The 27,636-nt window shown below is 46.2% G+C and overlaps 1 protein-coding gene across 25 annotated transcripts in view; it reads left to right on the forward strand.

Annotated features, from left to right (window-relative positions):
- Positions 1–27,636, forward strand: part of KIF16B (kinesin family member 16B) — a 338,999-nt gene that overhangs the window by 291,664 nt on the left and 19,699 nt on the right. For 13 of the 25 annotated variants that reach the window (XM_063633957.1, XM_055265225.2, XM_055265227.2 and 10 more), the window contains one exon: positions 10,306–11,617. The exons of 3 other annotated variants lie outside the window; for them this stretch is intronic. In XM_063633957.1, the coding sequence (XP_063490027.1) occupies positions 10,306–10,464 (159 nt within the window). In that variant the 3' untranslated portion in view covers positions 10,465–11,617. Of the gene's footprint in view, positions 1–10,305; positions 11,618–27,636 lie in introns of those variants that run through there. 9 more of the 25 variants (XM_063633960.1, XM_063633956.1, XM_063633964.1 and 6 more) reach the window with 1 other exon arrangement.

Raw genomic sequence — 27,636 nt, forward strand, 5'->3', positions numbered from 1 at the left:
AGCACTTCTGACCCACAGAACCATGAGCTAATGAATAGGTATTTCTTCCAGCCACAACGTTTGGGGTAATTTGTTGTACAGCTATAGAAAACTGATATAGGCCCTCAGGTCACATCCTCCTTGCCACCTGTTTTCATACTGTCTGTGAGCATGGCCTGAATATGCTAGACCTGTGATCCCTGGAGACCTGCTGGGCTCACTGCCTGTTTTCCCAGCACTCAGCTGGCAGCCACGGCTCGCCGCTCCCCAGGGCCTGTGCTGGTCACCGCCTACACACTGGGGACTTGTTGGCAACTGCCAGTCACCAAGCAGTGGAGTGTCAGTCTGGGAAGTTGTCTTGCCTCTGGTCAGCTGCCCCAGTTGAGATGGCCAGGCTCTGTGCGAAGAGAGAGGCACACTAGGATTGGCACCACCAGGCAGAGAGTGAAACTGACCATGACAGTGACCTGTCCAGCACTGGGTGCAAAATGCGCCTTCCACCCTGGGTAGCCCACCCCAGGAAAACAGGATGAGGTGGAGCCAGAAGTTTCTCTCTTATTACGTAAACACCTACATAATATCCTTAATTTCGCCTCTTTGCCTACAAAGCCCAAAGTATACCATCCATCCTTTTATAGAAAAAGCTTGCCCTGCCCTGAGTTAGACTGACAGAGGCTGGGAAAAGGTATGCAAGTGTCAGCACACCAAACTTGCTGCAATGAACACAATGAAAGTCTCACACTGGAGGTTCCAGTGACATTTTATGGTGGTTTCAAGTACCTTTGGGCAAGTGGTAGACTAAGTAGAAGTTGGGGATTAGCAGGCATTTGGAGACTCGTGAAAGTCCTCTGGCATCATAAGCATCACTTGACCAACAATTATGTATGGCAGCTGGAAGAGACTTCCTGAAGGCCTGGCAGGACTTCGCCACAGAGAAGAGATACCACCACCAGCACACAGTGCCACCACCCAACTGTGTAGGGCCCCCAGCATGAGGACTGGCAGAGCCCAGGTCCGGGAGCAGTCCTGTTCCCAGGAGTCTGTCCTATCTGCTGAATGCTCTGTGCCTATTGGCCCAGTCTAGTCATGTTAGACAATTGGTGATGCTCCAAAGCCCTGCCTCCCAGCCGCTAGGCTTGGTACATGCTTCCTGCTCTGCCCAGAACAGGCTTCCTCCAGTATCTTCCTCCAGTGTCTTCACCTGCTTGATTCTCATCACCCTATGGGTCTTGGCATAAAAGTAACCAATTCCCAGGACTAAGCATACAGCCTTTCCTTTCCCTTGGGGTCCCAAGTCACCTCATTGCAGTTCTCTCATAGTCATATTTTAATTGTAATTACTGCTTTACCTATTTGTCTCCCAGGCAGGCAGGACTGTGTTACTTGGTACAAGAACTGAGTAATATTAGCTATTGAATGCCCAGCACCACCCGGTGCGGTGGCTCATGCCTGTAATCCCAGCACTTTGGGAGGCTGAGGCGAGCATATCAGCTGAGGTCAGGGGTTCGAGGCCAGCCTTACCAGCATGGTGAAACCCCATCTCTACTAAAAAATAGAAAAATTAGCCAGGCATGGTGGTGCATGCCTGTAGTCCCAGCTACTCAGGAGGCCAAGGCAGGAGAATTGCTTGAACCTGGGAGGTGGAGGTTGCAGTGAGCTGAGATCATGCCACTGCACTCCAGCCTGGGAGACAGAGTGAGACTCTGTCTCAAAAAAAAAAAAAAAAAAAAAAAAGAATGCCCAGCACATAGCCCAACACTGGTGTGTAGAAACCTCTCAGTAAGTACTTATTGGGTGCATGAATGAAGTCTGAAGAGAAGGGAGTCAATACAGAGCACACCTTGAGCCAGATCTAGATGATGGGAGCAAAACACCCATGGGAACAAAGAGAAACTCTGAGCAGTGGAGGATGGTGCCAGCCAGCATGCGCCTGTGAGGGGAGGAGGGGAGGCACCGTGTCTGTTTCATTCAGCTCAATACCCAGGCCTGGCTTACTGCTTCTTGGAGAACACGTGGTGTGCGGTGACTGTGCTGGATGGATGAGTTACCCAAACCCAGCTGTCCTGATTTCCTTGGAGTGTGGAGCACATTTGGGAGCATGTTGGGAAGGGAACCCAGCCTATTTGACCCAGTGTAGCCAAACTTTAAGATTCCTAAAAAGCCAACAAGAGGTATTTAGACTTGAATTTATGGGAGTTTAGAGTTGGGAAGACTTGACTGGATGGAATCATATTGACCACACTGGGTCAATTTGTGATACATGGCCAGGGGTGACCTGAACTCTTTCAGGTCTAGAAACATCCCTGGGTAGCTCCGTTCAGGCCTGATCCATCTTCAGGGCCCATCAGTGAATGATGAATTTTCCAAGTGCTACAAGTTAAATGAGACCTCTAAGTCTTACTAGACTGATACTTGTCTTTAAGCTGCCACCGTGGTTAATGACTTCTGAGAATGAGGAATGCCATTGAACTCCTTTCTCTGTTAATATGTCACTATGGAAAGGTGGATAAAGCTCCATTACGTTTTTAAAGAACATTTCAATTTTAATAATTCCAATAACTTTAAATTAAATTATAGATTTATGTTAAAATTTTGTGAAATAAAGAGGACCTCACAACAATGAGATGGCCGGAAGAATCATTAGAATGACATGGCCGAGGTGATATATTGCACGTGAAATAAGCAGTAGGCTGCAGTTATAGTCATGAGCCCTATTAAAACAGAAACTTTTTAATAACATAAAATGGTCACAATTTTATCTCCCTGCTAATTAAAATAGAAGGCAGAGAGCCAACAGATAAGGAGGCTTAGGTCTTTCAAAGGCATCTGAAGGCCCAAATTCTCATTCTTGCATCTTCTACACACACACACACACACGCACGCACACACGCAGCAGTTGACTGAAATTCAGGGAAAATTCTGGGAGGCTGCATGAGCATAGTATGGACAGCCCCAAAGAAAGGCCATGTTACATTTCAGGCTTACGGGCTTGAACCTTGGGAATTAAATTAGGCAATAATGGCTTTCTCCTACATTTGAAGAGCTGGTCACTTTGTCAGCGTCTTATGACCTGTTGACCTTGGCCAAGTCACTGCCTCTTGGAATCTCAGTTACTTCATCTGTAAACAAAGTACATCCATTCTTGTCCCTCTCCTAAGGGTGTCTTAGGGGCTCACAGGAGCTCATGAACCGGAAACTTTCTATGAAGTGCCTGCAGGCTGAATCCAGATTCAAGGCCCTCTGCGTTCTCCTTCACATCCTGCTGTTCCCCACCCAGATCCCTGCACAGGCTGGCCCTTGGCCTTGCTCTCTTGTTCAGACTGTTAGCTAAACTTGGATACCACCCCTCCTTCCCTCCATCTCCTGGTCTAAAATTGTCCTTTCTTTCAAGGTCCCAGACCTAAAAGGGAATGAGTGTAAGAGAGGGGGGAAGCCACACCGTGCAACTCCCTGCTGACTTCACAGGTTCTTGCCAAGATGGACTATGAAATCCATGGTTAGTTCCTATGAGCAAACCAGCATTTCACCCAGAAGATTTAGAGTTCAAAAGAAAAACCCAAAAGAAGCTGCCTAAAGGCCAGATTTTGCCCACATTTTTCCAGTAACTTCAAAGCATGTTTCCTTTCAGGCAGAACTCAGACTGAAATTGTATCGTAGGTCACACATGAATCATAGTAATATAATGACCTTCAAGAATGTCTAAATGGAATAGCATGTAGCAGCATATTATATTTTCAGTTTTTTTTCCTGATGCATAAACTAATTGAGGTGCCATGCTAAAGCTCTAATATAATGGACTAAATTCTTGCTGAATTACTCTGTATTGCTGTGGGGAGTTCCTTTTGCCTTTCAGAACTTATTAGCACAGCCAGTAGACCATATTAGCCTGTGTTTTGGTTCAAAAGATTGATAATGTTTAGTAGTTGTCTTTTGAAATGGCATTGGAAATTTAAAGATTGGGCTATGTGTAGATCAGGGTCTGGGGCAGGAGCGTTCCAGCTTCAGGCCTAGCTATGGATAGACCACTGGGATACTCTGACCTATCTGCAATGTGATTCTCCAGAGCCTCCTAGGATTGACCTCTTCCTAAGAGAAGAGTGTGACAGGCAGATACCTCCATCTGACCATAGACTAGCCCTGGAGGAGCTTGATTGTGTTCCACAAGGAAGGTTTCTTCTGATTCCTGACCCTTGTGTGCCCCCTGCCAGTGCTGTGAGATTATTGTTAGTTAACTTGATGGTAAACAGTAGAAAATGACTGTCACCACAGTAAACAGATGGAATCATTCACTCCTAGCCTTGGGAATTGACAGAGACCAAAGGCTCTCCTGAAACTGCCCAGCTTTCCTAAAGTTCTCAAACTCTTGAAAATGCTCCATAACAGCAGCTACACAATCTGGAAGAGGTGTCCGCCAAAGGACCCTTGGTTCCAGGAGACTCCAAGTGCTGGTAGCTTGATTAGCTCTTTGGCCGTAAAGTGTCCACCTAGAATATCATGGGAAAAGCTTATCTGTCCTATGCCTTAAGTCAACCAGTTAACCAGTTCCCAAAGAGGGGAAAGATGTTTCTTCAGAAGGGGACTGGGCTGCTGTTTGGGAAGGGAAATGGATACAGGGCAGTCAGAGAATGGCCAGTGCCCACCAAGGCCCTGTAAGGGAGATATCGAAGCATTCTCTGAGCTGCCTTGGCTCCCTGTAGAAGAGCGTGAGCCTTGCAGAGAAAGAGGACCTTCCCCGTGTTTGTAAGGAACTTTTAACTTTGAAGAACCAGTGCCTGCTGGTCCCCATGAAAGCACCATCAGGCCTAGGAAAGGCAGTGCATCTGACCCAAGCAGCTAAGATGCCCGGTGTAGACAGACTTGCCCAGTGACAGACCGTGTGGCTCAGCAGAGGGGACCTGACTGAGAAGCAGGGGATGGCGGGCGCTGCGGGTGGCAGCCAGGAGCCTGAGTCTAGGGTGTGTCTCATATCACCACACCCCCTCTCCTTCTGCTCGGGTCTTCTGGCCTCCACTTTAAAAGCTCATAGTTCTGTACAGGATTTTGTGTTTGTTTGTTTTGGGGGGATTTTAAACGTCATGTGCCAGGGTCACACTTCCTTTGGAACAGACCCATGGGGGTCCATGTCTCCCAGTTACCTGTACCCCCTACTCACTGCCCCTGAGCAACAAAATATGCCCAAAACCTGTGGAAGAAAGGCGATTCATGAAATCAAGGTACTCTGTGTCAGCACTGAAATATACCATAAAGATTAGCCATCTAAATTTGATTTTCTGAAAGTATTGATAAGAAAACACCTTCGTCAGTATTGGTCCAAGTCACAAAAAGTAAATAACCTATATAGATATCTGATATATTTCTTATTATTCTTAAATTCTTTTTGCCAGCTTGGTAAACAAATAAACCCGTCTCCAACGTTGTTGTGCTGGTTTGGTTTCCTTTTCCTTTCCACCTCTTTTGCCTTCCCCTCCATCCCAGCCCTGTTTCTCTTGTCCTCCCCTAGACAGCCCCCTCTGTCTCTCTGTGGCCCCCTTTCTCTCTCGGCCTCTTTTCTTTCCCATGATCACTCACTGTCAGACAGACCCTTTCCTAGGCCCCCTTTGGCTCCGCCATCCCGTCTTATTTCTGGTTTGCAATCGTATTGAAAGAAGATTTGGTTTAATCTGACTTTCCTCCTCCAACTATTCAAGTCAGGGCCATAATGTTGTGCAACCCTAGGAGGTGCTTTTGCTGTTCTCAGTGGCCCTGACACAGGACATTTAACAAAGCAAAGACTCAGGTGTGTCACTGTCCACCAGGCGAGCAAGAGCTGCCGGCCTTCTGTGGTCCCTGACGTGCTAGAGATTTAAATACACCTGCTTTTATTTCTTTTTATAATGGAGAAAATGTCGTGTGAAAGTCAGAAACAGATTGGATATTGGATTTCACAAATCTTTTTCCCACTTTGCCCTTCTGACCTGGATAAGTCACTTAAACTCCTAATATCCTTCAGTTTTCGCAATGCTCTTTTATAAAGCGTGCTGACCTGGGGAGATGCAGCTTGACACCTGGACTTATTTTTCACATCCTGGGAGGGCTACGGTGACTTTGGGGTCAACAACAAGGGATAGCTTTGAAAGGGGGATTTTAATTTTCTCCCTTCAGCCACAGACGCTGTGGAAAACATTGTGAGCACAGGCAGTAAGAATTACTATTATGAATGTGTGTTGTTAAGTATGTATATTTTAAATATTTTATATGTATATTTTTATATATATATATATGTACATAAAATAGCAGAGTTCGAGTACATTGGCTAAGCTTAGATTTGAGTGTAAATCTCTACGGGAAACTTCTTTATTGGAAGGATAGTGATAAACTTGACTCATCAGACACCAGTAATATTGGGAAGTAGATTTCATTAGTGAAGAAGAGTTCAGACTAAAGGACCAAAGCGGTGACCAACGCTTATCCCTGTGTTAAAGCCAATCGGTGGTTTTGTTCAGATGTGAAATACTGCACAGTGCTGGTACTGAACAAACCACAGCTATGTGCACAGCATGGCTGCATCTCAGAGACATGGCATTAAGCCATGGAAGCCAGACACAAAAGAGTATATCCCAAATGATGCCGCTCATATGAAGTTCAAAAACTGGCAATTCGAATCTCTGGTGCTAGAAATCAGAGTAGCGGTTGCCCTTGAGGGAAGGTTTGTACTGGAGGAGGGAGTATGAGGAGGGCTGCCTGGGGGCTGGAAGTGTTGTATAATTCATATCTAGATGCTGATGGCATAGATATATTAACTTTGTGAAACTGTATTCAACTGTACACTTGTGGTGTGTGGTTTTCTTTGCATATACTTTAATTCAAAAAAAGATAACTAAAATCAGCAAGGTTTCTTCTCAGCACGTTTCCTAAGCTTGGCAGTGTTCCAGGGATGATAGGGGGCTTCAGAGAAGAATGAGACACACTGTCTGTGACCTTAAGAACTTTCTAGAATTTTAGTTCTGTCTTGTGTACCCAGCCGTAGCCCCAGTCCCTTGGTTTTTTTTCATTCGCCAGAATTTGTTCAGCCCATTTTAAGCATGTGGCTCTGGTCATGGCCAACAAAGGTCGTGCCTCATCTTAACAGACTTTAGAGCACTTTGAGGTCACTGCAAAGAACACTTCCTAATCAAATCACTTCTTTGCACCAAGGAAGCAGGCTATGTAAAGGAGGTGAAAGCTGCCTAATTCTCCTCAAGCAGAAATTTGTTTTGTGAAGAAAAAACTCTTCTGTAATGTTTAGAATTAGTCAAATCAGAACACTCTATCTGGAGTTTTTATCAAACTACACTAATGAGTTTATTTAAAGAAAAAGACATTACCTGGCAGTTGTATTGTTCTCTTCTTGTGGTGATGCTCTGGAAAGGAGGGTGTCTCAAATACTTCCTCTTTTCCTTTCATTTATATTTTTAACTTTTACTTCTCTTCTCATTATGCCCTTTAGGCTTTATTGGCCCTTTAAAGGGACCCTACTTTGTGTACTAATTATGACAAATGCTGATATAACATCTGTTCCCAGATTTAAATTGCCTTCCAGTCTGTCAGAGTTCATCTTGAAGGCAGCTTTGCTGTAAACATCAGCCTGCCCGTAAATGCAGCCTGTGGGAGACCTGAAGCTGGAGCCCACAGGAGCTACCTGAGATGAGGCCTGTGCAGCAAGCCTCGCTCTATCCATGCATTAAACTGTGAAAGAGCAGCGGCTCCACGCACAAGTCAGCAAGCTCTGCATCTCCATTGGAAAAGCTCTGCATTTTCCAAATCATCTCACCCTTGATCTTCCCAGAACAATCAGCTGTGCGCATGCATTGCATCGCGAGCACTGGCTGGTTGAATGTAGTCTACGATATATACTGGTGACGCTGTTTGATGCAGTTCACGTCTCTTTAAAGTTGATATTCTCAGGGTCCCTTCCCGCAGAAAAGTGAAAGTCAAGTCTCCCTTTGCCCCTCTGATGAAAATAATTACTAAGATTAAGATCTTCATTTTTCAGCAGTTGATTTTGGTAACTTCTTACCTACACCTAATTTCAATTTCAGGATCGTTTCTTGAGAGGGTACCATGAGACCAGTAAGTTAGGGATATGGAACAAGAAAAAACATCTGAGTTGAGAATACTTGCTTTCAAGTCTTCTCTCTAGATTACTAGCCGTGCTCACCTCTCCTGGCAATAGCTTCCTCACTGGGAAATGGGTAATACCAGAAGAAGATGTGATTCCAGGCCAAGTGTAAGGATAACATGAAGTTAGGTGCCTTAGGAAACTTTTGAAGGGGATGCAAATATTTATCTTGATTTAATGGTGGTTTCACACGGGTCAGCACTCACGAAGTTATACATTTAAAGAACGTACAGTTTATCTGGCCAGGCGCAGTGGCTCACACCTGTAATCCCAATACTTTGGGAGGCCAAGGGGGGTGGATCATTTGAGGTCAGGCGTTTGAGACCAGCCTGGCCAACACGGTGAAACCCCGTCTCTACTAAAAATACAAAAAAATTAGCTGGGCATGGTGGCACATGCCTGTAGTCCCAGCTACTCAGGAGGTTGAGGCAGGAGAATTGCTTGAACCCAGGAGACCGAGGTTGCAGTGAGCTGAGATCGCGCCACTGCACTCCAGCCTGGGAGACAGAGCAAGACTCCATCTCAAAAAAAAAAGTACAATTTATCATGCATCAGTTTTACTTCCATTAAGTGTAAAACATTGGATATTAGAAGATTTTTAGAAACTAAGTTATTTTACAAGTGTTGCTGTTAGTAGTCCTCATTAATATTTTGAAGGAGAATTAACAAATTCTCCTTGAGTAGAATGTCTTCTTTCAGAAGGAAATTTCAGGTTGGCAATTCATAGAGGTAGCTAAATTCTACTTCCTCTTCTCAACTGTGGCATGGTCGACATTTGGGCCAGATAATTCTTTGTCCTGTGCTTTGGCAGATGTTAGCAGCATCCCTGGCCAGCATCCACCAGGTGCACTGCCTGTGCACCCCTATGTGACACTCAAAACTGTCACCAAACACTGCTGAACACCCTATGGGGCAGAACTGCCTCTTGTTGTGAACTACTGCTCCAGGCTTAGGTCATGTTGCTTTGACAAATTTTTTGTTGTTACTCAGAGTCCAGAATTATTATGTTTAATTCCTAAGACTGTGCCAGGGTCGTTTGGGTTTTTTAAGCACACTGAGACAATAATAAAGGTTTGGGTCTAACCCCTTCCCTCCAGCCCATTTTCTGTTATAGATGAGATTTGCCTGGCCTAAAATATATTAACTATTCTTGTGTGCCCTCTTTTCCTTTAACACATCCCTCCAGCTCCCATGTCTGATTTTATCCTCAGTTCCCAGAGCCTAGTCTCACACATGCTTTGCTTTCTCAGTGCCAAAAACGGCAGATAATGTTGCAACAAACATGTGCAGCAGGGGTCTGGAGCAATTAATTGTAGTAAGGATTCCTTTTTGTTGATGATTATAGGACATGCAAAAAGAACTGTAAATATCAGTACTTGGAACTGACCCTCTTGTCCTCAGTATTTCTTTCCCTTTATTTTATAAGAAGGATTCAAAACAGATACTGACTGTGCAATTTTAAAATACCAGTAAGCAGCACATTTAACCTTGTACAGATGGCCGGCCTTTTTTTTTTTTTTTTTTTAATCATCTTTCTATTTAATGAGTAACTGGGAGGGGGGAGGAAATGACTTTTTTAAATAAGAGATTAACTAGTGACACTGTGGCTGAGAGGCAGATCCCCTGTGCCTGGCACCCTTGACATTTCCCTGAGCAGTGTCTGCCGTAGACCTGAGGCAGTGCTGCCCAGAGTCAGTGCTGAGCCAAAGATATTTCTCCTGTGCGTATGTGTCTTGTGACTCCATCTTCTCTGGTTGGTCTGATGATAGGTGGGACAGTGGAGGACATCCCTCACGTGCTGGTTTTAATGACAACGATAGCACTTCCCAGATGGGTGGGAAGTTGTTTCTGGAAACTTTTTCTCTTCTTGACACCATCCAACAGTATCTTGACCATATTCTGATTGATTGATCGATCGATTGATTGATTGATTGATTGAGACAGAGTCTTGCTTTATCACCCAGGCAGGAGTGCAGTGGCACCATCACAGCTCACTGCAGCCTCTACCTCCTGGGCTCAAGTGATCCTCCTGCCTCAGTGCACCACCCTGTCTGGCTAATTTCTATATTTTTTGTAGAGATGGGGTTTCTCCATGTTGCCCGGACTGGTCTCAAACTCCTGAGCTCAATCAATCCCACCCGCCTTGACCTCCCAATTGACCATGTTCTTAACTCTTGTCTCTTCCACAGAAATACCTCAGGGACTTTTTCAGTGTGATGCTCCAGTCCGCAACATCTCCCCTCCACATCAACAAAGTGGGACTGACTCTCTCGAAACATACCATTTGTGAGTTTTCACCATTCTTCAAGAAAGGAGTCTTTGACTATAGCAGCCACGGGACGGGGTAGAGCCAGGGGTGATGGAGGAACCACCATAGCAGTGCCTTCTCGTCGAAGCGGGCTCCGATGCAGGGCAGGTCCCCCATGCGAGGATCCGGGTCTGCCTCCTCCTGCTGAAGGCAGACGTGCAGCAGCGGGCCCGGGCCACCTCACGTTTTCATACCTAGTGCCTGAGTTTGGGGATGGGATGCTCTGCCTGCTGATGTGACCCTGACAGGCAGCCGTTACCGTTCCATTGCGGTTGAACGTGGCCTTTTCCCACAGTGCTTCCTTCTCACTGCGCAGCAAAGTTTGTCCCCTGTGGCAAGATAGATGTGGTTTGGCCATCGTGGGTTCCCGGAGCCAAGCCAGCCTGGGACCTCCCAAAGTGGGTGACTTACCAGACCACCCTTAAATGACTTTCATCTGGTTTCCTCTTTCACCAAAATATACTCGTATTTTTTATATTTCTTCCATGTGGCTGGCTATATTCCAAGAAAAGCATTTTAAATTATTTCATTGTATTTTTTTCTTTTTTTCCCTCATTTGAATCAGAACTTTTATATAAAACCTAAACACTGATGTTTACACAGAATTTCATATTCTGCAAAAGGGATTTTTGACCCAATCATGACTGTAGTCTTCCATGCTTGACAAATTGGATGTAGACAACATCACTTAAAACTTCTATAAATCCCTACAAGTAGGATATTTATTTAACCTTGAATATTCAAGAACATTCTCCCAAATCTAGATGACTACTGTGCATTCTTGAGCTTTCTCTGCTAAGCACAAAATGAACGCAAAGCTAAATGCGTATTTTTAAGTATTATTTTGTTTGCATTTTTTGTTACAGAATCTACTGGATCTTTGGCTGGAAAACTAGAATTTGTAGCAGTTTATTAATGATACCTTAAATTACTCAGGACTTAATGTAGCATTGCACTTCCGTGTACAGTAAAACTGCTTTGTTTTACTAAAGAGAAAAATGTGAGTGGAAAAAATATGTATGTGGTATATACTCAAATGTATATAATTCTATCTATAGATTTATATATGTACACATTCTGTACAATAGTTCCATCAAAATATGTAATAATTCACACCAAATTTATTAAATGTATTTGCTTTTTCAAAATTTAAATTGAGCTGCTATCAATATTAAATGAAGTTATGGCATCTACCCTGTAGCTCAGCTTATTTTAAGTCTGTGACATGATCATTCATACTAGTCTGTTTAAACATTGATCTAATGTGCTTGGAAATATACATAAGGTATAACTCAGCATTTGTGTTGTGGAAGATGCAGTGATAGTAATGATTGAAGTCATAAATGAATGGTTAACAGAACACGTTTGCATTCCATCTTCTAGAGAATGCCTTCACAAAAAAGTTCTCCAACCTGAAAAATATGCATAAACGTGCAATTATCCCTATAAGGAGGAAAACTAGTATTGCACTAATTAAATATCATAGTTTAGTGTGAAAAAAAATGAGGACATTTTTGCTGCAGAAGGACCTGCTTTTGTCTGCAGTTGTGATTACAGGCATAGGTTTAGGAGCAATTACTACCAGAGAATTTCAAACTAGAGATTAAGGGATAAGAGCTGGGTAGATAATAATTAACCATAGGTCATTTATTTAAGAGGAGTCTTAAGCCCTAAAGATGGTCCCTCATTTGCTGAGTAAACTAAGTGGTTTCTCTTCAAACTAACCAGATAATCTATCTCTTGGCCTTTGAGGCCGGTATTGGAGACTAGGCTCCTGGTAAGCATTTTGTTAAAATCACACAGAAGGTTTGGCAAGAATAAATAGACATGTGTCTGCAAGAAGCACAGGAATCAGAAAATCCTTCTATTCTAATCCTCACCTTAAGTAATTACAGGTGAGTTTGGAGTTTGAGTACTACTAGCAAGCTCTGACCAAGGCCGGCCATAACATAGGAGTTGCTTTGCCTCTCTAGGCCTCAGTCTCCCCATCTGAAAATGAAGCTGTGGTACTGGATGGTCTCTTGAGTTTCATTCCAGCCCATGGTTACAGCAGAGGAATAAACCATGTCATTCGGACTCATTACAGTCCCTCATATGTGGACGTGAAGTACATACTTCCAATCTGATTTAAAGTCAGCTGATTCTGAATAAAACATGAGGGAAAGTTGAAAAGCAAATGAAAAGTCACATCTAAACAACAGAATTCCTTTCTGGAGTGAAGATAAGACAGATGACAGAGTTAGGATAACAAATGAAAACTCCATTGATTTGAACTAATTTAAAAGAGTAAAAGAAAATTAGCAAATGGATATTTTATTACTTTCAAGTCATCAAATAACAAAGTAACGCCAAGCTGACCACTTTAGGCAATTCAAATTGAAGTGCCATGAATGTAAATACTTTTGCAGTCAGTTGGACAAATCTAAGGAACTTAAACAGAATTTTTTATTTAAGTAGTTTTGACATTCACTCCTAGGTCTTGCTTGCATGATAAACATGAGCACCAAATTTGTTTATATCACTGGTATTGTAACCTTCCGCCCAGTTCCCACTCAGACCTTGCTATTGCTGAATTAGAAAGATTCACATTAGCCTTGTGATTCACTTCGACATATGAATAGGGAGTAACCAAGTCATGCTAGCTTCCCCAATGACTGACATCTAGAAGATTCTGTGGCTCATAATGGGGGATGCTTTGAAGATACACAAACAGGGTATCCCACCCCAGAGCTGATTCTATTTACAATTTCATGCAGAAAGAGCTAGTTCTGCCCAATTTGGTCCCTGATCTACTCAGAGCTGTAGACAGCATATGTGTCCAAGTCTGGGCAGAAGCAGCCAAAAGCTTTCACGGCTGGAGCATGTCATGGACTCAGAGGTGGAGGCACCCTTGGGGAGCAGCTGTGGTGCAGGGTCACGTTGGTGTTCTGGATTCAACTTTTAAAGACAAGATTTTTTTTTTCTGGACACATCTCCTGCAGCACACAACCACAAGACCCCATTTCCTCAGGTGCGCAGTCAGGGATGGGGAGCCACGTGCTAAAGGGATGTGGCTCCTTACTGATACTCTGAGCCTGCCACAGGCTTGCCTTGTCCCCTCAAAGAGAATGTGCATAGCGATTCAGGCCTGACATGCTTCAAACAGTAGCATTAGATTTTCAAGTACACTGTCATTTATAAATGCCTAAAATGTTGCCTTGATTAAAACGTTGCCTTGAGGTGTCATCAGTTGACAGTTGAACGTCTCTGCCACAGGAGACCCTTCTCCTTCCATAATCTGATACACCTATAGGAGTGATTCAGATGTGACTTTATCAGAAAGGTCTTTCTTTTTTCATGTTAAATAAAAGAAGGGGAGTAGAAAAGTTAGGCAAAATAAATCCATGGCAAAATTAACTAGGGGCTGGAAGGGACAAGCACAGTGAGATGGCAAAATTAACTGCTTTAGTTTTACTTAGCTTATCATGACAGGTGATTTAGGTTTGGGGAAAATTAATTAAAGACCATTAATCTACAGAGACTCAGTCGCGCAAATTAAACCTTGCGTATTCCTCCTTTTTCACACACAAGAAGACCTGGCTATTGACTTTCTTGGTTTTTTTTTGTTGGTTTGTTTGTTTTTTGGTTTTTGGGTTTTTTTCTGTTGGGACTGCTTTTACTGATGACAGTTCATTAGACAGGAAATGATTCTGTGGTACACAGTTTTGAACTTTGTACATAGGGAATTAATTATTTCCAAATTGACAAAAGTTGCCCATTGTTACAAATTTCTGAAGCATCCTATTTCAAATTGATCCTGTAGTGGTACCTTTGAGTTAGAGGGGTGATGTTAGTGTTGACCAGGGTGTTACCTTGAGAATGATTATTTGGGATCCAGTAGAACCCTGTTAAACTTTAAAATGGTAGAAGGAACAAAAAGGCAGTTGACTGAACTGAAGGGGTCGAAAGATGTGAGTTCATCCTTGTTACCTGCAAATAGCACATGGGCACACTTAACCATCCGGGAACTCTGGGCACTAGGCTGTGGCACATCTCCCAAGGTTACCCCATGCCTTTCTAGAAAGCTGTCTGCTGTGTGACTCTTGCAAAATTGACTAAATGCAAAACATCCTTTCTTTGACTATCCTCATTTGAAATATACTCTTGTATTTGAAAATGAAATAATGAGGTTTTTTCCTAAGGATTACCTCTCCAAACACTGGGAATTTGAAGTTCATTGACTTGGTTTTCCCCTTCTCCATTGCTGAAAAGGCATATTCTTCCCCATTCAGAGAGAGACAAATGGATATGTTTGCAAAAAGATGCACAAGCCATCTTTTGCTAAGCATCAAAGATGGGGAAGTGCACTGGGTACAAAATGGGAAATGCATAAAGGAATCTTCTGCAGAAAGCCCCAGAAGATTAAAATATAGGAAATGGTTTGGTAACATCAAGACATATCACCAGAAAGAGGGAAGCCTCTCTCCAGAAATTAAATCCTGTGGGGAAAATGTGAAAAATATAATTAAACATCACTGCTTGAAAGCAGAATTCTTTTCCTCAAAGTGTCCAGAATTCTTACGCACAATTAACATTTGCAGAAGTGTTTGTGTCTTTCCAGTAGCACTTACAGTTGTGCCTGAGAGCATCTCACTGGAGAACAGCCTCGGGGTTTGCTATTCCTGTGACTCCAGCGTTCCTTCCCACTCTTGCAGAAGGAAGGAAGGAGGGCGGGCTGCAACTGCTCTGTCAAAGCTGCCAGGACTATCTCCAGAGAAAAGAATCACAGAGAACAATAAGAAATACGAGTTTGTGGTAATTAAGGGTTTTAAAAAAGTTGCACTTTGGTTGATTTCTAAACTCTGTTAGCTTTTCTCCTAAAAACAAGCTAGAAGCCATGAGAAAGGAGTGGGGTGGCCTGCCATCACAAATGACTTTTTGGTGTGGTGTTTGAAGTTTGATTTCAATGGATGTAATACAAAGAGTTGACCCACAGTGGGTGCAAGCCTTCAGCTGCAGAGTGATTAAAATACTGGCTACTTATCCCTTACAAGTGAATATGGGAAAGGCCATGTTTACATTTATGAAGGGTTTTCAGTGCCTTCTCCTAGAGCAACAGTCTCTCAGCACACCTATGTGTAGTTGTTTGTTTTTAGTAAAGGATTTCCGGTCAAGGAGTGCAGCATTCCCTTCAGGGTTTGGGACCTGGAGTATTCCTTCAGACTTCTTATCCAAAGAGCTTGGACGAGTTGGGCATTGGAAGAGTTGCCCGTGTGTGCAGCTCTGCCCAGAAGACACTGGTGCCAGCCAGGGTCTTCTACTGCACACCTCAAGCCTGCTCCCCAGCGTGGGTCCTCATCTCATGAGCATACGCTGTGTGCCATTCTTCCCTGCCTGCCATCCCCATGGGCCCTCTCTCACTCTGTACCCCTTGGGGGCTGGGGGCTGGGAGTTGGAAGGGACAAAGACAGTGAGATGACCAAGGTATTTGAAGTTGGCCTGAGAAAGTTCATAAGGAATGGAGGACGCTTGCCCTACTTGAAGCCACCTGTGTAGATTCATGTCATGGCCGCCTCCCCAGCTCCTCCTGCAGTGGGAGAGGGGAAGAAACTGTGGCCATTTGTGTGGCTCCACTGGCCACCTAGTTGAGAAGGAGCATGGCACAGAGAATGCAGAGCAAGCTGGCTGTGTCCTTCTTACTCCTTGTTAGAGAAGAGTTGGCTCATCATCAGGGCCCCGCAATCCACCATTCAATGAACACACATTCATGAGTGTCTTCTATATCCTGGCCCAGGGCCCAGTGCTGGACACACAGCGGTGGGCAGCATGGGCATCATGGCCACAGGTCCTCCCTCTGGGAGCTCCCATTCCACTCAAGACGTGGACCAATAATTGCACAACTGTATGACTGCAAATTGTGATACGTGTCATGATGGAAAAGTCAAGGATGCTGGGGAGCACATGCTAGGGAAATGCTCTAGTCAGGGAGGCTCGGAGGCTCCCTGGCAAGCAACGTTTGGGCTGAGACCCAAGAGATGAGAACTGAGTGCCAGAGAGATCACCCCAGATTGAGAAAAGACCTTGAATGACAGAAATCACCCATCCTGGCTATGATATGAAGAGAACAACAGGAGAGCGTGGGATTGGAGAGGCACGTAGAGGCCAGATTAAAGGCGCCTGAAAGGTTGCTGACCAGAATTTTGTAAAGGGAATCATGTTTTCCCATAAGCTACCACTGTTTCAGGATATTTCTGGGGGAGGAAAGATAAGGGCATGTAACAGCTGAGACTCAGCCTTCAAACTCACACGTAATAGGGAGAAAGAAACAAGCTTCTGAATTAAATATTAACAATGGAAGGACAAGATCGGAGTGGAGAGTGCTGTCCTGCGCCATGCAGGGGCTGGCTGTTCCGCTCTTTTTCTTTGACCTTTGGTGCGTTTGGAGCTCTGAGATTTCAGAGGCTCTTGCCATGGAGAAGCACCATCTCCTCAGACCCTCAGGTGCCCAGCAGCGGTGTGTCCAACTTACGTACTGCAGCACCAGCAGGCCCAAGTAAAGTTCCTGTCCTGTCTTTGGGCTCCTACCTAATCCTTGCTTTGTGAACAGAAGACAAAAGCCCCATGCAGGTGCAGCTGTCACAAAGCTATGTGCTAGCTGTGGGGCTCAGTTTATGACTTAGACCAGCAACTGCACAGGAGCATTGTGTCCTTAAGCCCAGGGATGCCTGGGCATCAAATAATCTGTGTACCTTCTGGGCCTCAACATAATCATCTCGGCCCCGTCCATAAATGAAAAGATTGTTTTTAGATTCAACAGAACGGCCTACAAATTAATGTTAATATGATGTGTCTGTGTGGGGCCATCAGAAATGGGTTGCTCAATCCATGCCTTGCATTTACAGAGAACCCCTTTGTTAGAATAGAGCACAAAAGCTCAGCCACACTGAGCGTGTGTGGTTCAGTGAAGCAGGTCAGTTTCTACGGAGCACATGCCTCATAGGCTGATACTGAAACCAGCCCAATGGTCCCATAGAACTGATGTCTATGATTTCTTTGAATAAACAGAAAATGATCCTCCCAGAGTTAAAACTTGAGAAAGTTACATTTGTCTTATCTGAGTTCCTTTCTCGGGAAACCAACCATCAGACCTCCCAGATGGCATCAAGAAGCTGGACTTCACCAGAGCACCACATCTGGACAATGAGTCATAGACCCCTCACCCAGCATGACTACCCAAGTGACCACCTGCTTCCTGTTGAACAACCCCTTCACCTGCTTCCTGTTGAACAACCCCTCTTCCTTGCCCCTCCCTAATTTCTGTTTCATGGCTACATTTCTTCCCTGCTATATAAATCCCTAATTTTAGTCAGTCAGGAAAATGGATTTGAGACTGATCTCCCATTTCCTCTGCTGAAGCATTCAATTAAAGCCTTCTTCCATGGCAGTACTCATCTCAGTAACTGGCTTTCCATGCAGTGAGCAACAGGACCTAGACCAAAACCCTGGCATTTCAGTAACAATACTCCTAACCTAACCTAGGGCCTCCAAAAAATTTCGGCATGGTCCAGTTTGTATGAACTCAGTGCTGTTAGTCAAAAGGACAATTGTGCTTCATATGTTAATTCACTAGAACATTTAGTGAACTAACTTCTCAGTTTGGTGCAATCAGAAAAGGTCCTCCTAGTCCCTCCCAATAACATCTTCACCAATGGGGGACAGATTGCCACTGGCCATGGCTGCAGCCAGTGACAGCTTCCCACAAAAGCAAGAGCCCTGAGGGGCAAGGACACATCTCAGGTGAGAAGTTGCAGCAGGATGCGGATGGCAGGTCGTGCTCAGGCAGGGAGAGGGGTACCTAGCTTCACTGCAGCCTCTGTGTCTCCCAAACAGCCAGGCCCACATGCCTTCTCCTTGATGCTGACAGTGCTCACAGCTGTTCCACCTCAAAGGCCTTCTTTCTCAGAGTGTGTACTAAAGCAAGAGTTTATTTTGGTGGAAGTGAAGATCCTTCAAAGGCAGTCTCTCTGAGTAGCTCTTGCCCAGGGACAAATCTATTGAAGTTAAAAGCAGGAAGAAGGAGGAGCTGGACTCTGTAGGGCTTTCCAGCTGCACGTGATGCTACTTTTTGACATCAAGTAGGATACCACGTCATCTCCACATGCCACTTTCTTACACACGGGCTGCAATCTTGATGAGCTAGGCAGGGATCCTGATGATGGTTAGAGGTGGCAAGAGCCCTATTAGTTTCCCAGAAAACCACAACCGTTCTTCCACCTGTGGCCAAGCCTCTTGTTGCATGCTTGAGTCAGGGGAAAAGTCTCCATTTGTTCCAGCAAATCTGCTGGTAAGGCAGTAACCACTGCAGATGAGGAATGGGCTACAGCCCCTTAAGGACCCCAAAGAGCACAACTTTAGCAAGTTGTTTTATACCTCCTGGGAGTCTGCACTTCTCAGCGTGACCAAGACAGGGGACAGGTGGACCAGTTATTTCTTGCATTTTTTTCCTATGTCTGTGACTGGGAGCAATTACATCACTTATACTGCCTTGTGAGACATTCTCCAAGCTCCCAGCAAAAGCACAGGTCATGAGCAGGACAGCATTGCACCTAGCTGGAAACAAAAGAATGTCAGAGTTAGGAGCCTTGAAAACAATCTAGATCCAGGGGCCAATCGGGGGCTAGACAGATATTATAGATGCAAATGGGGAAGACGCGCTCCACCGAAAGAAATTCAGGTTGCATAATAAAAGTGTCCACCCAGGCTCTGGACACAGGCTGTCACATACACAGGCTGCACTCTGCCCATGGCCACCATTCACAGTCTAATGTAAAATGATCTCTAAAGGTAAAATCATCTGAAGGAGGTTCTGACTTACCCAAGTGACAGAGCTAACTGGGACCTGAGTCTCAACATTCTGTGTTAACTCCAGGCTCCCTGCCACTGCCTGGATTAGAGAAAAACACTGAGTACATCAGCCATGGGTGAGGCAGGAGGTAGAAGTCACACCAGTTGTTTTCATAAAGAGAATTTAAAATAATTACAGTTGACTGAAAAGGGGAAAAAATACAAGAACTCCAAATTGTCATGGAGGTTATAACTGGGAAGCAGCTGCCTCCCTTAGGGCTGGGGGAGCATGGAATTATTAATATGCAGGAACATGGAGGAAAAGCCCCCACAGCACTGAAACTAGACCGCCCTGGTGGAGGGGACATCGGCCGCTGGTGCTGGTGTCTCTGATCTGAAGGAGGGGTCTTGTGGGGCTGGGACCACGGCCCCTGAAGGGGTGTGCTGGCATCTCTGTGGGTCAGGGCACAATGAAGCTTGTTGGCAAATGTTGAGAAAGCTGAAGTTGGACCCAGCTGCTGCTCCTGGCAGGCACTTGCACTGCCTGGGGGAAGAAGTGTGGCTGAGGTGTTGCTGACAAGAAAAGGAAGTGATCTCCTGAGGAAAAGGAAGCGAGCAGGAAGTGCTGCTGGAGGCTGCTCCCAGGAACAGAAAACAAATACAAAGGGGCAGATCCTTTCTCCCTCCTGCAGCCCTGCGCTCTCCCTTGAGTGCCTGTCTTGGCAGAGCCTACTAGGGAGCATCTGGCAAAGCAAGAATCAGGCTTGCAGGTCCCAGCCCAAGCATCCCATAGCAGAGGAGAGAAGGATGGGTTTAAAGCTGGGAGATATGAGCTTACTCATTGGCACCTGAGCTTTTGCTTCAGTTGAAACTGGGACTAACCCTCCTCAGCTCTCAGTTGACTCCAGGAGACCCATCTGGAAGCTGTAACCCTCCAAGCCACACCACAGTTCATCACTGGACATTCTCGAGCTACTGCCTATGCCAGTTGCTGGGCCAGGGACACCCAAGCCTGGGAGTTCATCTGCATGGCCTCTGCCCTCTGGGAGCTTACCCAGCAATGGCAAAATTTGTCCCAAACCTTTATTAGGTGGCCCAAGAGACTGGACACTCTTCTCTTGAAGCAGCAGCCATGGCCATGGGTGCCTGCACAGTGCAGTGTCCATCCTCCCACTTGCGTCTTCTGCCTCACCCAGACTGTACCATGGGCTTATTTTCCTGAGATAAGAATTGTTCAAAGGCTGCTTTAGAAAAGGAACCCAAGCATCCTAGGGCACCCATTCCTGGACTATGATGACAGTTTCTTCTCTATTCTTCCCTCCATGACCAAGAAAGCTGCTTTGGTAACTAAAAAAAACGGATCTGGGAGGACTTGCTCTAGTTCCACGGCCATGTGAGGCAGAGCCACGTTGTGGATAGGCCCTGTGGGCAAAAGATGAGGATGTTTCTAGAGCATCCATTGGGGAGTAAGCTCTATGGGTCAGGGCTTTGGGACCGCAGTTATATGCTGCTGATGAAGCGCAGTGGTTTCTTTGCTCTTCTTGCGGCTGTCAACAGTCCTTTACTAATCTGTATTAGAATCGTCTCTGTTCCCCCACAGCCTCAACGTTCAAGGTGGACAGGTTCATCTCTTCTACCCAAGTAACTTGAGGTGCTACTCACCTGAGAAATAAGTTAGTTCTCTGTGTTTATCCTGAGAGGCAAGATAAGCTATAACATTCCTGGGACTGGGCCATGACTTTGACCTTCAGAGACCTGAAGCAGCTGTTTTCCTGACTGTTTTGAGCTTCAGAACTTGTAAATAGCTATTTCCTGAAGATAACTAATATCCTGTAAGCAGACACGGGAGGCATAGTTTGGTCTTGTTTTTCCCAGCCTCTGACTGGTTTTTCTGCGAGACTACTGTTCTGATGTGAGGCCAGCTTGCCAAGCCATGAATCTAAGAGCTGACTTCCCATTTGAGGTTTTCTGCTCACCTATGCCAAAAGTTAGATCAGACAGGTGGGAGAGGAGGTGGAGGTGGAGGAATTACTTAGGAAACGTGTTCAGGGAGGGAACTGGCCACATCACAAGAAATAGTTCCGATGGCATAGAAAAGCCTTCTAGCTCCGGGGCTCGAATGTATCTAAATATTGTAATAAAATCCTCAGGAAGTGAAATGAACATTGAGCATTTGCTGGTTTTAAGGTCTCACCCCTCCATCCAGTCCACAATGGCTGGGCTGGTGTTTGTCTTCTTCATGAAATGGTTGCTGTCCAGGAAGCTCAAAGAACTTCATTTGTTTTCATTAAATTTCCTAGTATCAGTGACAGATGATCAACTCATGGTTGTGAGGGATGACAAGTAGTTGTGAGTACATCTGATCAAAAAGAAGCTTTATCTTGTTTGCAGTGAAGGTGCCAGGAGCTGTAATGTTGTCTGCCTGCCATCTGAGAAGTGCACTGTCACAGGGCTTATCAGTGGAGACAAGGCAAAACCACACCTATGAATTCAGGGGAACTCAGCTAACAGTGAGATTTCTTCAGCAGGGGCAGTCTGAATAGAGTAAAACATATTTTCAGCAATCTCTGTAACCACCACCTACTTGGTAAAGAGGGAATAGCAAAGCACTGATAATCCAGAAAATCTGTGCAAGCATTTAGATTCATCTTCCTCTTCCACCACCCTATTAACAAAAATCTCTCCTTCTGAATCTAGGGGCCTGAGTTGTGCCCCCTTTTTCCTCCTCTGTGAGCAGGACGGACTGAGAATGGCTGATGCGCCATCATTGCACTGCAGTGTTGAAGCATTGTGAACACTGCAAAGCGTCTGTGGAAGCTTGGTGGCATTGCTGCTTCCTGAGCCCCTCTGTGATATCCTAAGGGCAAGGCAAAGGCAGAAGTAGGTTTAACATGAAGACATTTAAGCTTAAGCCTCTCACATGCATAGACTCCTTCCAAGGTCCCCGAGGGCTCCTGTGAAGACAGGAAAGAAAGCAGCAGTCGGGCCATTCACAGAAGGGTGGGGTTGGGGAGTTCTGCCCCAGCTCGAGGATCCCCCCACCCCTGGTGGTGATGCCACTGAGGCCCCCAGGCAGCTTCCATCACCCACATCAGCTGCAGAGTGGTGGGGGCAGGGGGAGATCAAAGACCTGCCCCAGGACCTGCCCTTAGGCTAGAAGCACTGTCCACACGCTGTGGCATTTCCAGTAAGAATTTGTGATGTCAAGGAAATCCTAACATCTATTTTCTCTAAAGAAGATGATGTTATGTCATTGTCTGATGCAGAGATGATCAAAGAAAATGCAACAAAAGAAAGTGGACAAAAAGCATTAGAGAACTGGGTCAAGCAATAAATTCCTGATGATTATTTCATAGAATTGCTATGAGATTCCATTCATATGACACACTCGAAAAGGCAAAACCACAGGACAGAAGACAGGTTGGTGGTTGCCAGCAGAGCAGTGTGGGGTGCAGCGGGGGAGGGGTTGACTAGGAGGCGCAGCAGGGGGGGATGTTTTAGGGTGAGGATACCGTTTTGTATGTGTTTGCCAAAACTCACAGAACCATATGTTGGAAAGGGTGAGTTGTACTGTCTGTGAGTTACTCAGTAATTTTACTCAGTGAAATGTGTCGACTTAGTGAGTGTTCCACACAGTGCCTATTTTTTTTTCTTCTTTTTAAAGACAGCTAGCATGGTCCTGTAGGGGAAAAAAAAAAAAAAAAAAAACTTTAGCCACCAAAATCCATGTTGTGAGCTTAGACCCCAGGGCCTGACTAGCACAGGGACACGAATTTGTTCAAGAAGCTATCTCCTCCCACAGCCGGTTAGCACACAGATGGCGGCGACTGTTCCAACATCAGGAGGTGCCCAATAAATGTTGTAGATAGGGGTGGTGACTTACCCAACACCACACTCTCTTCCCTCTCCCTGCTTCCTCCCTCTCTCCTCCTTCTTTCCTCTCCCTGCTTCCTCCCTCTCTCCTCCTTCTTTCCTCTCCCTGCTTCCTCCCTCTCTCCTCCTTCTTTCCTCTCCCTGCTTCCTTCCCCTGCCTCTTCCATGGGAGTGTCCAGAATGTTTCTACCATTTCAGGGCTAAAAGAGCATTGGCCCAGATTAGGTCAGCATGATTCTCACAGGAAGAGGGATTCAAAAGGCTTTCGTCTCACTCCTGCAAGTCTCTAGGAAGACTTCCTAGAGGCGAAAACATGAAATTCACCTGAGAATGCAAGGAGGAATTCGCCAGAAAGTAACAGAGGAGGGGCTCTCCAGGCAGGAGTAGAAGGTGAAGGCCACCTGGGTGCGATAGGGCCAGCAGGGGCCACCTGGTGAGGCTGCGGGAGGGGTGAGGGGTGACCTGGTGCGCTGGGGCCTGCAGGGACCACGTGGTGAGGCTGCAGGAGAGGTGAGGGTGACCTGATGTGCTAGGGCCAGCAGGGGCCACATGGCAAGGCTGTGGGAGATGTGAGGGGTGACCTGGTGTGCTGGGGCCAGCAGGGGACACGTGGTGAGGCTGCGGGAGGGGTGAGGGGTGACCTGGTGCGTTGAGGCCAGCTGGGACCGCGTGGTGAGGCTGAGGGAGGGGTTAGAGTGACTTGGGTGTGTTAGGACCAGCAGGGGCCCCATGATGAGACTGCAGGAGGAGTGAAGGTGACCTGGTGCATTAGGGCCAGCAGGGGCTACGTGGTGAGGCTGAGGGAGGGCTGGGATGAAACTGAGGCTGCTAGGGCCAAGTTAGGCAAGCCTGGGCCTAGCGAGCTAGATTCACTGCAGACTCAGTGGGATATCTCATGGCGTTTAACAACTATCTGGTAGCCTTCTGCTTCCCTGGCTGACTCCCGCGCAGGTGGTAAGTTCTGGGAGGACAATACCATATTCTTCTTGTTACTTTGGTTCTCTTAGTTCAGTGCCTGGCATGTTCAAATAAACTGAGTTGGTGCATAGGTTCTGGGATGGGGGAATGGGTGAGGGTGTGTGGGGATAGAAGGGATGGATGTGCGTATCTTGGGATTGGGAAGGGGTGTACGTGTTTGGGATGGGGGAAACGGTGGATGTGTTTGGGATGGGGAAGGGCTGGGTGTGTTTGGGATGGGGAAGGGGTGGGTGTGTTTGGGATGGGGAAGGGGTGTGTGTATTTGGAATTGGGGAAGGGGTGTGTGTGTTTGGAATTTAGGAAGGGATGTGTATGTTTGGAATTTAGGAAGGGATGTGTATGTTTGGGATGGGAAGGGGTGTGTGTGTTTGGAATTGGGGAAGGCATGTGTGTTTGGGATGGGGAAGTGGTGTGTGTGTTTGGGATGGGAAGGGGTATGTGTGTTTGGGATGGGGACGTGGTCCGTATGTTTGGGATGGGGAACGGGTGCATGTGTTTGGGATGGAGAATGGGTGCGTGTGTTCTGGATGAGGAAGGGGTGTGTGTGTGTGTGTTTGGGATGGGGAAGGGGTGTGTGTGTTTGGGATGGGGAAGGGGTGTGTGTGTTTGGGATGGGGAAGGGGTGTGTGTGTTTGGAATTTAGGAAGGGGTGTGTGTGTTTGGGATGGGAAGGGGTGTGTGTGTTTGGAATTGGGGAAGGCATGTGTGTTTGGGATGGGGAAGTGGTGTGTGTGTTTGGGATGGGAAGGGGTATGTGTGTTTGGGATGGGGACGTGGTCCGTATGTTTGGGATGGGGAACGGGTGCATGTGTTTGGGATGGAGAATGGGTGCGTGTGTTCTGGATGAGGAAGGGGTGTGTGTGTGTGTGTTTGGGATGGGGAAGGGGTGTGTGTGTTTGGAATTGGGGAAGGGGTGTGTGTGTTTGGATGGGGAAGGGGTGTGTGTGTTTTGGATGGAGAAGGGGTGTGTGTGTTTGGGAAAGGAAGGTGTGTGTGTGTTTGGGATGGGGAAGGGGTGTGTATGTTTCGGATTGGGAAGTGGTGTGTCTCTTTGGGATGGGGAAGGGGTGTGTGTGTTTGGGATGGGGAAGGGGTGTGTGTGTTTGGATGGGGAAGGGGTGTGTGTTTGGTATGGGAAGGGGTGTGTGTGTTTTGGATTGGGAAGTGGTGTGTCTCTTTGGGATGGGGAAGGGTGTGTGTGTTTGGGATGGGGAAGGGGTGTGTGTGTTTCGGATTGGGAAGTGGTGTGTCTCTTTGGGATGGGGAAGGGGTGTGTGTGTTTGGGATGGGAAAGGGTGTGTGTGTTTTGGGGTGTGGGTATGATGTCTGATTTCAGATTATAAAAATGGATCCCTCAGGCTGCTGCTTAGAAACAGACTTGAGGGCCCTCAGTGAACAGGGTGAGAAAAGTAAGGGGCAAAGGTGGCAGGAACCTCAGCTTGGCAGCTTCTTGGGGATGGAAAGAAAGGGTGGGCATCTGCAGAGGCAGAATCGACAGGATTTCATGGGGCGGGCATCAAATGTGATTTCATAGCTCATCACATTCTAAAACTGTAAGCTGGCCTAAATTTATGGCCAATCAATATGTAAAAGCAAAGGAAAAGTCAAGATATTGGTGACTTGCTTCAGCTTGAACAGACTAGAAGAGCTACCGCCATCCCCAAAGGTGGAGAGTTGCTTCCAGGCTCCTAAATGCATTGTTATTTCTTGCTCTAGTAAAAGGCCCAAACAAATGGTAAAGTGGAATTTATAACTGGAGGCTCCCAGACACTCCAGATGTGCTGGATGCATGTGCACATCTGTGGGACATGGAAGAAGAGAGACAGTGGGTTTCTAGGAATTCTGGAAACTGCACACTGCAGCCAGGTGGCCCCAGCCTGGGGGACCGTCATGGCACACTGGAGCATGAAATTGGATTTTGGAGGGAGAGGAGGACATGGTTTGGCAGAGGCCCGGGGAAGGGATTCTCAGCCAGAGGTGTGGGGGACGAGAGATGGCCTAGGTTTACAAACAACCAAACAGATGTGGGAGAAGGAAGATAAGCACTGGAATGCCTTAGAGCCAGTTCTTCCCACTGCTCAAGTTCAACTCCTGACACTTGGTCATGCCTCCTATATGACCCACCATCAAATAAAGATTGAGGTGAGTCAGCCTGTCCCTTTCCTCCTTCCTTCAGTCTATCAGTAGGCTTGCAGGCTTAGGTTGGGCCCAGACCCTCTCTCCTTTCTATTCTTTCCCTCCACTGCCCCACCCAGGGACAGATTTCAAAATCCAGGCCCACAGAGTCCCCAAGATCACCACTGACAAAGGCATCCTGGCCAATTGAGGTTTCAGGGACCTAAGACCTTCTCCCAAAGAGGATAAATATATATATATAATTTATTATTTACAAGGAATTGGCTTGTGCAATTGTGGGCTGGCTAAGAAAGTTTGATATCCATATAAGATCCAATATCCATCGGGCAGCATTAAGGAAGGCAAGAGTGTGGGGCATGAATAGAACTCCAGAGGCATAGACCCCAAAGCTGTCATCCATAGGTAGAATTCTCTCCCTCTCTCTCTCTCTCTCACACACACACACACACACACACATACACACACACACACATACACACACACAGACACACACACCAGTCTTCCTCTTAAGGCCTTCCAATGGCTTTAGCCAGGCCCACCAAAATTTCCAGGACAATTTCCCCCAGCGTCAACTGATGACTCTAAGTAAGTTTTAATTACATCAGAAAGATGCCTTCACAGCAACACTGAGTGTAATGGTTAAATTTAAGTGTCAACTTGACTGGGTTAAAGAACACCTAGAGAACAGGTAAAGCACTGTGTCTGTGAGGGTTTCCAGAGGAGTTGCATGGGCATCAGTGGACTGAGTTGGGGAGATGGGCCCTCGGTGTGGGCGGGCACCATCCAATCATCTGGGGACCCAAAAAGAACAAAAAAAGGAGAGAAAAGGAGTTTCTCCCTCTCCTGCAGCTGGGACACTCTCCCCTCCTGCCCTTGGACATCAGAACTCCATGCTCTCTGGTCTTGGGACCTCAGGATTTGCATCAGTGGCCCCCAGGTTCTCAGGCCTTTGGCCTCCAACTGAGGGTTCCACCACTGGCTTCCCTGGTTCTGAGGCTTTTGGACTTGGACTGAGCCATTTTAGCCGCATCCCAGGGTCTTCAGCTTGCAGACGGCCTGTTGTGGGACTGCTCGGCTTCCATAATTGTGGGTGCCAACTCACCTAATGAATCTCCCCCTCACATATCTTTATCTGTCTATCCACCTGTCTGTCTGTCTCCTATTGGTTCTGTCAATCTGGAGAACACTAATCCACCAAGGTTAGCATTTGATACTAACTGAGGACTGTAGCCTCACCATCAAAAACGCATCACAGAGGCCTGATTCGTAATTCAGAGCTTCCAGACTCCTCAAGCTACTGCTCGATCCACTCCAAGCCTAAAAAGGTTCTAAGAGGTATGACTTCTCTGTAGGCCAGCGAACAAGGCTCCTCTGAGGTGCTAGGCAGGCTCTGAGCCTGGGA

Source organism: Symphalangus syndactylus, chromosome 24 (assembly GCF_028878055.3).
Source record: "Symphalangus syndactylus isolate Jambi chromosome 24, NHGRI_mSymSyn1-v2.1_pri, whole genome shotgun sequence".
NCBI lineage: Eukaryota > Metazoa > Chordata > Mammalia > Primates > Hylobatidae > Symphalangus > Symphalangus syndactylus.